General features: G+C 47.2%; 2 protein-coding genes across 2 annotated transcripts in view; one reads left to right on the forward strand and one right to left on the reverse strand.

Moving 5' to 3' along the window:
• LOC142660517 (uncharacterized) overlaps positions 1-16,125 on the forward strand; it is a 479,487-nt gene that overhangs the window by 429,936 nt on the left and 33,426 nt on the right. The gene's annotated exons all lie outside the window — the stretch shown is intronic.
• The window catches only part of LOC142655263 (uncharacterized), a 96,442-nt gene that overhangs the window by 51,048 nt on the left and 29,269 nt on the right, over positions 1-16,125 (reverse strand). Inside the window, 3 exon segments of the mRNA XM_075829227.1 lie at positions 7,287-7,410; positions 7,495-7,662; positions 8,129-8,283. Coding sequence (XP_075685342.1) covers positions 7,287-7,410; positions 7,495-7,662; positions 8,129-8,251 — 415 coding nt within the window. The 5' untranslated portion in view covers positions 8,252-8,283.

A 16,125-nucleotide genomic window follows, 5' to 3' on the forward strand; every position in this document is an offset into this window, starting at 1 on the left:
AGACGGGCCCAGCCTCTGCAGGCAGAAGAACACAGGCTGGAGGGGCTGCCACACCACTGTGCCTAGTTCCCACACTAGCTGCTGCTCTCCGGAGCACACTGGAGCTCCCGTTGACCTGCGGCATAGTCGGAGGCCCGGATCCCCGGCCCCGATTTCGTGTCGGCGGACTGCATCGGATTGCTGGACCGGACACCACCTTCGCTGGAGGTGGGTCCTCAGTTGGAGGGAATTGCCTCACTGCACTGACTTGCTGCTTCAAACCTCAACACCAGCTTAGAGGCTTCACCTGCTTCTGGGATCCAGGCTGCAGGGTTACCACACCAGCCTCTCCCATCCCTGCATCCAAGGTGCGGCCGGTTCCTATTCCTGCACGTCAGGGGGTAAGTGACACTACCCCTTTTTCCCAATTGGGCGAAAAACCCACGAGGACCTCTGTTACTGCACCTGCTAGGCTCGGCAACCTTACAGTGTGCAATCCCTGCCCTTTCCTGTCCACAGGATTATCTTTTCCTGCCTAGACCCACTTGAGAGCCGCACCTTGCCTTCCACGTAGGCCTTCATAAGCTACACGGCTGCCTTGCCTTCTGGACACTGGGGTACTCTCCTGCCAATCAGATCATTTGCTACCAAATGTGATCGTAATGTGGCCTTTTCATTCCTGGCTCCCTCAGACACATATACAAAGCAAGATGGTGAAAATTGGTCAGGCTAAACACGGAGACCCTCCTACTACCCCCAAACAAAAGAAATCCCAACCGGACATGGAAAAAAATTCCTGAAAAGACGCTCGCCCCAACGATCTACATCTTCCACTAAACAGTCACTGCTGCCTAATGATCATCGTGACACTTCTGATGCTGAAAGTTACATAGAGGAAGAAGTGGCACCTGACCCACCTTCTATGATCTCCATTTCTACTAAAGGCTTGCAAAAGATTATCGAGAAAGCCCTACAACCTGTAATGCGAGAACTTGCCGATATTAAGCAGGAAGTCCACCACATTGGAGCTAGAGTTGAGCTACTTGAACAAACTGCTCTTCTCACTCACGGAGACGCGACCTCCTCGGCTCTTCAGGCTTGTCAAACTCATCTGAATTCTCTTCACACCTATCTGGAAGATCAGGACAATAGGGGGAGGCGCAATAATTTGCAGATAAGGGAAATGCCGGAAAACTTCCCTCCGCATGAGACCATGTGCATGACTAAGAAAATCCTGGACTTTGTCCTCAACCGTGATTCGCCCCCAGACCTACAGATTGAAAGAGCACATAGGGCTCTACGTCCAAAACCCAAAGAAGGTGAACCACCAAGGGATATCGTATGCAAGCTACTGTCTTTTCCTGTCAAATAAGCGGTGCTCCGCAAGACACGGGATATGCCTGACCTTATGTTTGAGGGACATAAACTGACTTTCTTTCAGGATATTTCCCCGACCACCCTATCCAAACGTAGGTCTCTAGGGATCGTCACGGACCGCCTCCGATCCCTAAAAATACCGTACAAATGGCTTTTCCCTTTTGGACTATCCTACCATTTCCAAGGTCGGTTGTTCATTGTTCGCTCAGCGGAAGATCTAGAGAAAGCTTGCCCTCCACTAGACCGCGACCATACCGCCATCCCCTTTTGACAACCTTACACGGATGTAGCCTATCTTCCCTCTCTGCCTAAGCCTGATGTCTGGCTGAACCCCAGACCCGCCCAACTAAGAGACCGGCAAATAACCCTCCATGATAGACTTGCGGCCCTGCTTAGGATTGTGTTTTATTTGAATCCATGCTAGGTCTGTCTAGGGATATGTTTGTGTACGGATTTATTGTCCTAACGTCAATTTTTTTTTCTTCAGGTGGTTTAAAATCTGTGCTTTAAAACTGTTTGCTTTGAATTTTAGTCGCCTGGTTGCCGGGATGACAAGAGTTCACGGGTGCATATTCTTATTCACTCGTTCACTCTTCTCCCCGCCGCCACGCCTCTCCGTCAGTCAGTGCTTAACTGACTAATACCGCACTGTGGATCAGTGCAAATATCTTTACTAAAACATTTGAAAACAATTTACTTCTTATTGTTCTCTTTTCTGTGTTTCTCATCTTTTCTCTTTCTCTCTTCATACTGGTGCATTTATGTCACGTATTCAGGTTACGACATTGAACGTCAAGAGTTTCAACTCCCTACTAAACGCTCCCAGGTCATACACTCCCTTAAGAAAATGGATTTGTCTGTGCTGCTGCTACAGGAAACCCACTTTTTGAAGGGTAAAGTTCCAAACCTTCCTAAAATTGCCTTACACTACATGGTTCCATCCATGCAATGATAGTGGCAAACGTAACGGAGTCAGTATTGCTCTAAGGTCTGATATTCCCTTTGAATTTTTCTCCCAGATTGCTGATGGCGCAGGCCGCTTTCTTTTCATAAAAGGTAGAGGGGCGAACACCCTGACTACCATTGGGAATACTTACGCCCCAAACTCGGGTCAGATTCCCTGGCTATCTGCGACTTTAGACACATTTTCTCAGTTCTCTGAGGGCCTAACGCTTCTGGGAGGGGACTTCAACATTGCGCTTCAGTCCCTTCTGGACTCCTCTATGTGAACCTCCGCTCACAGCTACTCAGGTCTGAGGAAAATCCGTAGACTCCTAACATCTTTACGATTGATGGATGTGTGGAGATCCTTCCATCCCACGGCTAGGGACTATACCTTCTACTCCCACCCCCACCAATCTTACCATAGACTAGATTACCTGTTCATCACGGATAGCTAACTTCCTTTAATAGATTCCCCCTCTATAGGCAACATTCCCCTGTCTGACCATGCCCCAATGTCCATGTTCCTCAACATACACACTCTTTTGCCTAGGCAATATAATTGGAAACTTAATGAAACTCTTCTATACTCTTCGCGCAATAAGCAGCGAGTTGAGGTGGCACTGAAGTCCTACTTTGTTGAGAATGATACACAGGATGTCTCTGCTAGCACTATATGGGAGGCCCATAAGCCAGTGATCAGAGGAATCCTCATAAGCATAGGTTTGTTTATGAAGAGAGAGCGGAAACGGGAGATTGAGGACCTTCTTTCCTGAATATCTGACCTTGAAAACCAGCATAAATGGTCCGCAGCTCTAGGGGTTCTCTCCTCGCTTATACTTTACAGAGAAAGACTCAAACAATGTTTGAATTTGCGCACGGCAAAGGCATATACCTCTGCTACTCACAAACACTACATGCATGGTGATAAGGGGAGCAAACTCATGGCTTACTTAGCTAAAAAGAGAAGAAAGCAGAACTATATCTCCAAAATCCAGTCTCCTACTGGAGCTGTACTTGAGGACACCAATGACATTGTTGCTGAGTTTTGCTCCTTCTATCAAACACTGTATGACCTATGTCCTGGGGAGACGCCCAAGGAGCTTGCGGACAGAACTGAGATAATTGAGTCTTTCCTAGACTCCCTTTCTCTTCGTACCTTAACTGCTACGCAAAAAGCCCAACTAGAATCCCCTTTTACACTTAAAGAAATCCGTGATGCGCTCTCCAGTATGCCCTCTAGTAAGTCCCCAGGTCTTGACGGCCTTCCAGCCTCATACTATAAGCAGTTTGGAGACGTCCTGCTGACATTCTGCCTCAGAGTATGTAACTCTCTTAACGCTTCTCAACATTTCTCTCCTTCAGCGCTCGAAGCACATATTTCGGTATTACCAAAAGAGGGTAAAGACCCGTCGCTATGCGGTAGTTATCACCCTATATCACTTTTGAATGTGGATGTTAAATTATATGCCAAAATCATAGCTAACAGGATGCAATCCTTACTCCCTGTAAAGGATCTGCCAGATACAGCGCCCGTGGTTAATCAGTCTGCACCTGCTCCTAGGTCTGATAGAGTGACTGGATCTGCTACCACTCAGGCTGGTATGCTTAGGAGTGGGAGAACCTATCACAGCCTGGCCAGACGGTTCTAGCTCCCGCCCTCGGTCTATTTATACCTTCCTGCTGGTCTTTGCCTGTGATTCTTTCTTGTTTCCTGGCTCTGCTGCTCCTGCTATTACTATTGACCTCTGCTTCTTATCGACCCTGGCTTTACTGACTAAGCTCCTGCCCTGCGTTTGGTACCTCGTACACTCCTGGTTTGACTCGGCTCGTTCACTACTCTTGTTGCTCACGGTGTTGCCGTGGGCAACTGCCCCATTTCCCTTAGCTTCTGTGTACCCTTGTCTGTTGTGCACATATTGAGCGTAGGGACCGTCGCCCAGTTGTATGCAGTCGCCTAGGACAGCCCGTGCAAGTAAGCAGGAACTGAGTGGCGGGTAGATTAGGGCTCACCTGTCTGTCTCCCTACCCCGACATTACACTCCCATTCCTGATTGACCCAGAGGAGACGGGTTTTGTTAAGGGGAGAGAGAGTAAACACAACACTACGCGAGTTCTCTATCTGATCCAGTACACCAGGTCGAGAAATATCCCTTTGGTTCTATTGTCTACTGATGCAGAGAAGGCTTTCAAACGGGTGGACTGGACCTTTATTGTCAAGGCGCTTTCCCGTTTCGGCTTCCCACAACTCTTCATTCCCAAAATCCTGTCTCTGTACACTTCCCCACATGCTAAGGTTAGAGTAAATGGCCACCTAGCACAGCCTTTCCAGATCAGGAATGGAACAAGACAGGGTTGCCCACTCTCCCCCCTCCTTTTTGTCCTCACAATTGAGACCTTAATCCAGAGTCTGCCTCAGGAGCCACTTCTGTCAGGGGTCTCCATTGGTGACAGAGTGCATTGCACAGCGGCTTTTGCCGATGACTTGCCTATTTTCATCACTAACCCCTCCACAGCTCTACCACGACTTCAAGAGATGTTTACCCATTTTGGTGACCTATCCAATTTTAAAATGAATTCTAGCAAATCCGAGGGACTATGTGTCTCCTGCACTCCGGCTCTGTTAACGTCTCTGAAACACAGCTCCCCCTTCCTACTGCGCTCATATTAGTATAAAATACCTAGGAATTAATTTAACTCCCTCACCTGAACACTGGTATCAACGCAATTACACACCCATACTCTCAGAGATTAAAGCCACTATCCTGTCTTGGCATATCCCATATATTTCATGGATTGGTAGAACCAACTTACTTAAAATGATTATTCTCCCCAAACTCCTTTATCTATTCCAAACTCTCCCGATTCCCCTCCCTAGAGCCTTTTTTGCTGCCATTAGACAACAGTTTTCTAAATACATTTGGAATAATACTAAACCCAGAATAGCATTTCACACTCTTATCCGTCATAAACGCTCAGGGGGGATAGGGCTTCCAGATATTGAATCCTACTACCACTCCGTACAATTAGTCAGGATAACTAAGTGGTTTGATCATACCTCAATCAGACTCGGGGTTCCCATGGAGGAGGCCACTCTAGGAATGTCCCTTACCGCCCTTCTGTGGCTTGACAAACCCAACGCAGCCTTTTTTTTTTGTCTCGCAACTCTCTAACCTCTGGTTCATATCAGACATGGATGAAAGGTGAGGGGATAAAATCTCTGCACCAAATTCCGTCTCCCCTGATGGCGGTTCGTGACCTTGTGCAGTTGCAGACTGAGAGATTTCGAGATTGTTCTTCCCTTCCCAGAACAGCATCCTGCAGCGCATACGATTCCATACTGACTAACGGGGCTGTTCCTACCCTCCCTGAATTGCGGTCTCAACCTGGTTTCTCGTCTGTCAATTTTCTCACTTACACTCACCTCAAAAGGTGTTACCTGGGAGCGTTTAGGCAGTGACCAATAGACCGCCTGTTATCCTGGTTGGAAGCAACCCTCCTCCTTCGACAACCACCTAAGAAGCTTATTACACTATACTATAATAATCTCATTGATGAATTCAACAATACAGCCCTCCTTTCTTAAAGCTTGGGAGTTGGAACTTAAGACTACTTTTTCTGACGAGGACACCAAGGAGATTTTTCGAAACTCCCTTGGGACCTCAAGATGTATTAATTTGCAAGAATCCTCATACAAACTGACCTCTAGGTGGTACAAGACTCCCTGGGTATTGCATAAAATGTGTAACAAAATCTCCACAGACTGTTGGAGGTGCCATAAAGACCTGGGAATATATCTACACTTGTGGTGAGAGTGTGAGAAAATCTCCCCCTTTTGGTCCAGATACAAAATGTCCTCAACACCATAACTCATTCCTCTATTGTTATTACCCCTCGTGTAGTGTTCCTAAACCTGTGACCAACATTCCCTGGGGTGGCCCCCAAGGAGCTATGGTTACAGCTCTTCGCGGAGGCCAAATCTTTACTACCGTTGTATTGGAAGACCGAGGTTGTGGCACCAATAAGCCATTGGCTTAGGAAGGGAGCCCAGCTTGTGAGAATGGGGGAGCTCTCGCATCCTGACGATCACTCTCATTTCAAATACCAAACTATCTGGGCACCCTGGTCTGAATTCTATAAAAATAACTCCTTTCAACACCTCTGGGGTGCAGAACCCCCCCCCCCCCCTGTGTTGGATAATGTCGATTGATATTCTAGTTTGGGAATACTTTCTAAACATTCCCACAAGGCCTGATGTTCTTGGAGACCTCTCTCCTTGAGCGTTTCTTTTCCCTCCTTCTCTATTGCCTCCTTCTCTACCCCCTCCCCCTTGACGTTGGGTGCATGTGGTGAGAACATACAACAAGATGCTCATACTTCTTTAATGTTCTGTTTCTATGATTTGTTCTGTTTAATATTGAGATAACGAATTGTACATACGATTCTTCTTATTGTGAATTATAACAATTACCCGTATATTGTATGTAGTGTGGCTCTTATGCATATTGTAACTCACATATTGCCTCTCTGTAAAACCTCAATAAAATGTTATTTAAAAAAACAAAAAACAAAATGGAATAAAAAGTGATTAAAACCTCGCAGGTGCCCCAAAATGGTTTTATTAAAAACTACAACTTGTCCCGCAAAATATATGCCCTTATGCCGCTTCAATCGATGAAAAAATTAAAAAGTTATGGCTTTTGGAAGGTGGGGAGGAAAAAATGAAAATCTGAAAAAATGGCTGTGGCGGAAAGGGGTTAAAATGTGGGCGTGGTCTAAATGAGATGACATCATGACGTGTGGGCCAGTCCCACCCTGGCAGGAGAAGACTCACGTGATGAATTACCCTCCCCACAAATGTACACAGATGTGTAATGTAATGGCCCCCACATCACAGATTTACAGCAGGTGTTCTCAACATGGCTTCAACATGCCGCCAGTCCAGCCTGTGCCCACAGTAATGCCAATATATATCTGTCTCTTCTCACCTTGTGATGTGCGCGGCCGGTAGTCCTCCATCATGACCTCCTCGTACAGATCCTTGTGTCCTTCTAGATACTCCCACTCCTCCATGGAGAAATAGACAGTGACATCCTGACACCTTATAGGAACCTGACACACACAATGATACAGTCATCACCCAGACACCTCCAGTGCTGTTACTGTAGAATTTCCCAGCATTCCCAGCAGTGTCACCTCTCCAGTCAGCAGCTCAGTCATCTTGTAAATAAGTTCTAAGATCTTCTTCTCATGTATCCGGGAGTGAGGGGGAGGCTCTCTGATGGGACTACTGCTCCATCCTCCTGACTCATGGATGATGGGAGTCGTACAGTCACCCGATGTCTTCTTCACTATTGTGTACTCCTGTGTATGGAGAGAGACACTTAGAGAACTGAACACAGTATTGCCCCCTCAGTAGAAAGAGGGAGATTGTGACCCCGCTGTATAGAGCTCTAGTGACCCTACATCTGTAATACTGGAGACCTCATCTACAAAAAGACATTGAGAAAATAGAACGAGGCCAAAACTAAAGAGGAAATAATATTAGGGGTACAAGATGGACCATGTGCTCTCCTCCTGCAGTCATCTTCTATGTTTCTATATAGATGTCATCCTGATCCTCCTGGTTCCTGGTCATTCTCATTGCTCTACAACATTACTATTGCTTCACTGGTGACATGACACATAACTGACCATATTGGTGGCTGATCTTCAGCTTCTTGACATCACTTGGAAGGTCTGGACGCTGTTATACAGGACAATGGATTATTCCTATAACGTATTGTCCTTTCCCTATGTGTGACTTGTTCTATAATGTAGAAAAGTTTACCTCTCCGCTCAGCAGGTAGATGATGTCCAAGGTGAAGTTTAATATTCTTCTGCTCATCTCATTCCTGTCCTTGTCCATCCTTGGTGGGTCTTTCAGGAGAAAGAACGTTGTGGAGGAGAACATGGGGAAACTGGAGGATCTAGTACTGCAGATGTCTTTATGAGGAGAAGATGGAAAATCATACAGGGGACAACATCATGTGTAAAAAAAAAACAGAACCTCACTTATTGATCATTGAGAGAAACATCTTCTCAGAGCCGTCACGACATGGATTAAAAGGGGTATGACCAACATGGAAATTTCTCCGCAGGATATGCCAGAAATGTCTGATAGATGCGGCTCCCACCTCTGGCCGTGCTCGGCTGTTTCTGGAACTCGTATACAAGTGAATGGAGAGAGTCGTGCACATGTGTGGTCATTTCTTCACCTGGATGCAGTCATCACCTCACCAGGCTATTTGGGGCACCCCGTTCTCCACATACAGGTGGGACCCCAGTTATCAGACATTTATGGCATCTCTCTCAGGTGAGAATTTGCAGCTTAGAAAATTAAAATGAAGACATTTCCCCACACAATGAAGACCTGACTCCTTACAACTTGACACATGGCGGATACTGGGGAGACATTGCTCGCATCTCACAAGACATGATACATTATGCAGTCAGTGATTGATATGAACTTTGAGGTTCTGCAGCAGCTGAGGTGACATTATAAATAAAGGGAACATGCAGTGTGATCTCTTATGTTATGGCTCAGAAGTAGTTGAGCAGATAGATAACAGAATTTTTGTACTTACCAGTAAAATCTTTTTCTCGTTGAATTCACTGGGAGACACAGTATCATGGGTATAAGCCGCAGTCACTAGGAGACTGATACTAGGTAAGTATGAAAAAAAGTGTGGCTCCACCCAGTGGGCTATAACCTCTGTTGAACACTCAGCTCCTCTTGTACCAAGAGCAGTAGAGGAGCAGAGAAGATTTAACACAATATGTTTTCCATGAGAAAAGCAACCTCAAGAAGCCCAAAAACATAACAGTAAAGAAATAGGGCGGAACCTGTGTCCCCCAGTGAATTTAACGAGAAAGAGATTTTACTGGTAAGTACAAAAATCCTGTGTTCTCGTTAAAGTACTCACTGGGGAACACAGTACCATTGGACATCCTAAAGTAGTCCATTAGGGTCGGAAAAAAGAATCATAGCCATGCGAGCAGCCTAAACAATGGCTGTTTGCAACACAATCCGACCCAAACTGGCATCGGCAGAGGCCAAAGAATGGATCCAGTAAAACCTCAGAAAAATATGTAACGAGGACCAGGTTACAGCTTTACGAACCTGAAGGACAAAAACATGATAGAACACCTCCCAGGAGGCCCCAACTGCCCTGGTAGAATGAGCACTGACCCGGAAGGGAGGTTATCAACCCTTAGCAGAGTAGGCACTTTTAACGGCCAACCAGATCCAGCTAGCAAAGGTGGCCTTTGAAGCTGGGCCAATCTTATGAGGGCCCTTAGGAACAACAAATAGGGAATCCGACTTTCGGAAGGACTTCATAGCTGCAATGTGGACCCGGGTGGCTGTGACGACATCCATGCAATGTTAGGCACGTTCACGTGGATGAGAACGTTTAGAACAAAACGAAGGAAAGACAATGTCCTCATTAAGTTGGAAGGAGGAAACCACCTTAGGAAGGAAAGATGGAAATGGACGTAGCACGACCTTGACCCTATGAAAAACAGTAAACGGAGGTTTGTAGGACAAGGCTGCCAGCTCATAAACTACGGATAGAGGTGATCGCCACAAGGAGAACTACCTTCCAAAATAAGATCCTGAGAGAAACTTCCCACAAAGGTTAGAAGGGTGCAGCCTGGAGAGCGTCAAGGACCAGATTGTGATCCCATGATTCGAGAGGAGATGGATGAGAAGGAGCACAATGTGTGACTCTCTGCAAAAAAGTCTTAATTGGAGCGCGGAAAGTCATTAAGTGTTGGAAAAACTAGATAGTGTTGAAACCTGCCCCTTTATAGAGTAGCCAATCTGAGTCCATGAGCCAAGCCAACGTGGAGGCAGGCCAAAATTTGTGAGATGGAAAAACGGAGGGGGTGGAGCTGATGGGATTTACACATCTACAATAAGCCAACAAATCGCAATGGTAAATTCTTTGGGATTGAGTCTTCTGGGCCTTAATCATGGTCTGAATGACCGGATCAGAGAAACCTTTGAACTTCAAAACCGCAAATTCAATAGCAAAGCCGTCAAAAGCAGCCGAGATAAAACAGAGTGGAACATTGGACCTCTGGAAAAGAGGTTGTGCCGCTGAGGAAGTGGCCATGGGGCATCTGCTAACATGAGCATGAGATCCGCATACCAAGCCCTGCGAGGCCAGTCTGGGATTCCTGCGTCCTTGACCCTTTTCAGCACTCGAGGCAGGAGTAGTAGGGGAGGAAAAAGATAAAGGAGGTTGAAGGATGACCAGGGTAGAACCAGAGCGTCGGCTCCTATGGCCCTGGAATCCCTTGTTCTGGTGACGTAGTCCGGGCACTTGTGATTAAGGTGAGAGGCGAAGGGATCCACGTCTGGGAAACCCCACCGAATGCAAATGCGCTGAAAATCTCTGGATGAAGAGATCATTCTCTGGGATCCAGGCATTCCGCCATCCAGTTGTCTACTCCTGGGATGTTGTAACGGTGGCAGCCGCCGATCATCACCGTCCTACTTCCCCTGGCGGGCGCCAGCTTCTATCACCTCCGTGCCGGCATCCTCCACCTCCTTTCCGGGGATGCCGGGGTGTTCTGGCCTCTGTCACTGCTGCTCATAAGGTGCACTCGCTCGCTCCTGGCCTTAAAGGGCCAGCACGTGCACCAGGAAAATCTCCCCAACCTATCCCAGCATACTAGGAACTAAAAAAGGGACTCTGCCCATTCATTCCTTGCCAGAACAATGTTGTGTCTACCCATGTTTGTCTAGCAAATGGTTCCTTAGCTGTATTCTGTTTTCCTGTATCCAGTATCTGTGTCCAAGTCAAGTCAAGTGTTTGAAATGACTGGTGAAGTCAAGTCAAGTGTCCGTGTCAAGTCTTCTATTCAGGTACTCTAGTCCTAAAGACTATCATTGACCCTTGTTTGGCCAGCTGCTACTTCGCGACAACGGACCGGCCCAGTGAGTTCACATTCTCCACGAGGCGTGACAGATGTGCACTGCTGAGATTTCTGGGACATTTTGTTCCGTCCAGTGAAGGATCTTAGGGGTTTCCTTCCATACAGTCCTCTTTCCTGTACCTCCGTGATGATTGAGGTAAGCCACTGCTGTAGAGTGGTCTGTTTGTATCCGCACTGGAAGAGTCTGGAGACAAGACTTCATGTTGATCTGTAGCGGAGCTTCCGAATCGGATCAGATGCCCTGGACTGTGAGGCAGCCAAAGAAACCCCCCCCCCCCCCATCCAGACAAACTTCCATCCGTTGTGATGACTTGCCAGTTGATAGTTGTAGGGTTTTTCCTGAAAGATGCCTGGGAAAGACATCCACCACAGCAGCTCCTCCTTGACTGAAGGGGGCAGACGGATCATCAGATCCAAGGACTCCGGAGACTTGTCCCAACTAAATAGAATAGCCAGCTAGAGATCGGGAATAAAATTTAGCAAATGGGACTGCCATGAAGTCCCCAAGACTTTCATGAAGCGAATGGAGCATTCCTGGGGAGTACTGTCACTGTCCTGTTTGAAAGGAGCCTTCACCAGAAGATCGTCCAAGTATGGGATAACCGCTATCCCCCTGGATCTGGGAATAGCCATGGGCGCCGCCATGACATTGGTGAAGACCCTTGGAGCTATGGCCAGCCCAAAGGGGAAGGCCATAAACTGGAAATGCTCTGAACCTACTGCAAAGTGCAAGAAACGCTGATGTACTTGAACAATGGGAACATGAAGAGAAGCATCCCTGATATCTATTGAGGACAGGAACTCGTCGACCTCCAAGGAAGAGACCACCAAATCGAAGAGACTCCACGCAAAACCTTTGAATCTTCAAATATCGATTGAGACGTTTTACATCCAAAATGGGTCGAAGAGATCCGTCCTTCTTTTGTACTCTAATAAGGGTTGGAATAAAACCCTTTGAACAGTTCTGGAGTTCATACTGGGACAATTGCTCCTTGATGGAGGAGGCTTTGAATGGCTTGAGAAAAAGCTTGGGCCCTGGAGGGGCACCGAGGGGGATTTGACAGGAAAAAACGCCCAGGAGGGCGAGAAGAAAACTGTATTTTGTAGCCGGTCGACAATCTCCCGCACACAGGCGTCTTCAATGTCTTCGAGCCATGTCTCCTGGAAGAAGAGCAGCCGTCCCCCAATACAAGGGAGCAGCTCAGATGAGGGCAAATTTTAAGTATGTGGTAGCCCACTGTGCCGGAGCAGGTCTAGCGGGTCTGTTGCAAGGCTGCCAGGAGTTTCTACACCGGAAAAAATGTCTGTGCGTTTGGAAGGGAGTTCTGCCTCTGACGTGGGGCCGAGTACCAAAATGAACGAAATCATCTTTCTCTGCTGACTGAGGGAACTGGGCGTCGTCTTTGACAACATTGTTGAAGTAAAGTGCTCCTTCTTCCTGTAGCCTCAGAAATGAGTTCGACCAGGCCATGTCCATAAAGGAGATCCTGGGCAAACGGAAGAAGGTTTTCGTCCTTCATAGGGTCACTTCCTAGAGACACTGTCAGTATCCCAGTTCCTAGTCCAAATGGCCCAGTGGACAGCTACCGCATTAGCCAAGGCCTTAGCCGACCTTTGGGCAGCTTAGACAGAGACATCACAGATGCATTAAGACATCTGCAAAAGCTCTGCAGCCAGCAGGGAATTATCCACTTGGGAGTCCCCCGAATCAATTGTGTCCTGTAGTTGAGTATTAGTTCAATACTAGCCATGCTAAACAAATATGCTGCAAAAGGTGGTCTGACTGAAGCTGCGACCATGCTGAAAGTGGCTTTAGCCATAGACTCCACTTCAGAATCAACATGAACCTTTAAGGCGGAAGCATCTGCAAACGGAAAGATATTATTTTCATAAAGCCGGGCCATTGTAGCATCTACCTTGGGGTGAGCTGACCATTTGGCAATACACTCATCAGAGAAAGGAAACATATAGTCTGCACTGTTGTACAGATGCATAGACCGGTCAAAGTGTTTCCATGAATCAGAAAACAATGTCAAAACCCTTGTGATCTGGAAAGACCAGAGAGGGTTGCCTGTGGAGCTGCAATAACTCAAAGAAGTTGGTTCAGATATAGCTCTTGAATGAAAAGAATGGAGGACGCCTGTAGCATTTTTGTCCAAAGAGGAAACAAAGGAAGAATGATATTGTTTTGATTTCCGGGCCCGCTTTCGGGATGCACTGGGAGAACTAGAACGAGTGCAATCCAGGGAAGAACGTCTGGGGGCCTAAATGGACTGTGGTGCCTGAGAGGGATCAGACAATTGGGACGCTAACTGCTGAGGAAGGCGTTGTAAGGCATCCGCCATGGCCTGAGAAAGACGGGCGAGTTTTTCTACCTCCTGGGTGAGCGAAGCCGCCCATTGGGGGGGCAATATGCTCATTAACCATGCGAGATGGGGAGTCCGGTGATGCTTTAGGTGGAGTGCACTGAACATAGACTGGGTCAGCCTGCTCGCATGGAAACTTAGTACTGTACCACGAACACACAAGGTGCGTAACAATAGTGGGGGTGTTGGGGGTCTTAGTAGCTTTTCCCTTTGATGACATATTATGAGCATTTTACAAAAAAACACCATAGCCAATGGCTATCCTACCAGACCCCGTAGGTGCTGGGTCCCCCGTGCAGCAGGAATGTTTCCAGCGCTGTATGACTTCTGTATACCGCTCAGTGTACTATGGCGTTCACTACTGGTAAGAATTATCTGACGAGAACAGAATTACCCCTCTCCTCCATCCAAAAACCTGCGCCGTGCTGATTGTACAGGGCAGGCATGTGACTCAGGTCCTGCTTGGTGAGCAATCAAAACGGGAAAGTAGTAAAAAGCAGAAGATAATGCTTAAGTACGTCTGCCAGCAAATGTGTTAGAGACCTCATTAGTAAGGACACAACATCCGAGAAAAAAAACAACCCTCTATATATAATGCCGCAAAGCCTGCTGACATAGTCTGAATGCTCCCCCACCAAAGAGGCTCCCAATGGCGGCGGGAGAACTTACCGGTCAGTCATCTTCAGGCGCAGCCTGTCACCCTATAGGAAAACGCACACAAGTAGTGCGGCTGTCCGGCATCCTCAACAGTCAGGGCGCTAATAATAGGGAACTGGGTGACCAGAGCGGTAACATCCAACAGAGGGGTGGGGATTCACCGATGTGGAAATAGCATCCGCCAAAATGCCGGGCATTCACTGAAAGGGTGGGAATCCCTACCGCTCAGCGCCCGCAGGGGAGTCAGCAAGTGGAACACATGAGGGACTCGAACCCTGCACCTGAAACAGAAATAAAATATCTAGCAAAATGTCTGCCTCCTACGGACTCTAGGCTAAAACTGAGGAGCGGGGTGCTCAGCAGAGGGTGCAGCCCACTGGGCGGAGACAAACATCATTTTTATATTTACCTAGTGTCAGCGGCCTCTACCCATGGTACTGTGTCCCCAGTGAATACTTTAACGAGAAACATTGTTTTGTGGGATAAGATTCAGTATAAACTTGTATTTTACTCATTTAACCCCTTCCTGCACAGGACATTTACCGCTCAGGACTCAGTCACATGACATAGGGAAGACCGGAAACCATGCTGCAAAGGCCGGAAACCTAAAAGAACTGCGATTACGGCCATTTAACCCCTTCAATGCTGTGGTCAATATTGACTGAGGCACCTAAGTGTTTGGGAGGGGGCTCCTTGTAAGACCCTCCTCACCTGGAGATTGTGGAGTAATGAGGAGTTGTCAATTTCAATTGTGTACAGAGAAGAAAAAAAAAATCATAATAAAACATTTTGGAAGGTGAAGTTTTTATCGCCCCAAAAATAATGACCCGACTTATAAATGATGATATTTTACGACGTCTTTCAGCGTGAAGTTTAAGGAGTTTAGAAACATTATTGTAAAGTGTCTTCCCATTTGCGGTCAGGACTGGATGACATTATTCGGGATGGTGTAAGAATTATTGCAGAGAGACCCCAACACGAGGACAACGTCTCCCCCGAGTTTATGTGAGGGTGAAATACGGAGTCAGACTTGTCTCACCACTGAAGGTTATTTCCACCGTGGTCATAAAAAGCCGATCCTGGAATTATAACAAAGCTACAAATAGTTCTTCGTCTTGTACAGATAACGGGGTCACTAGTAAGACAGATATAGATTATAACACATCACGTCTTTTATCTCATCCGCCCTCTACAATGTCAGGTTCAATATGTCGGTTGTATAACATTAACTCCTTCCTGACCGCCCACTGTCTTTTGGCGTCTCTGTAGATTAGGCTGATGAGCGCTCGCGTGTAACAAACAGCTCCTGATCCTAGACAAGCCTCCTGAACACAGCTGGGGTCGGAAAACATTCCAACCCCAGCTGTTTAACCCTTTGATTACCACTGTCCGTGACCGCTGCATGATCAAAGGGAATTCCCCTCTTTGATTGCATCACCGGGATTCTGGATCCCTCTGCAGTCAGTCCTGGGGACCTACAAAGGACCCCAGGGCTGTCTGTTCTGTTTGCCTGCTGTTCGGGCACGCCATGTGCTGCCCGATCAGCAACCTGTGTCATAGTGACACAGTGTAATGTATTATCATACAGGCGTATGCGAATACATTAAAAGTAAAAAAAAAAAAGTTATAAATAAAGTTCTCTCTTAACCCGTTCCCGCGATTGGGCGTGACTGTACGTCCAAATATAAAGTGAGTTCCCGCACTCGGGCGTACAGTCACGCCCTGGAGATAAAGCGAGCACAGGAGCTGTGCGCGCTTTATCTTCAGCGGCTGTCAGCTGTTATACACAGCTGATATGCCGCTGCAATGGCTGTTACCG

This window comes from Rhinoderma darwinii, chromosome 1 (genome assembly GCF_050947455.1).
Source record: "Rhinoderma darwinii isolate aRhiDar2 chromosome 1, aRhiDar2.hap1, whole genome shotgun sequence".
Taxonomy (NCBI): Eukaryota; Metazoa; Chordata; class Amphibia; order Anura; family Rhinodermatidae; genus Rhinoderma; species Rhinoderma darwinii.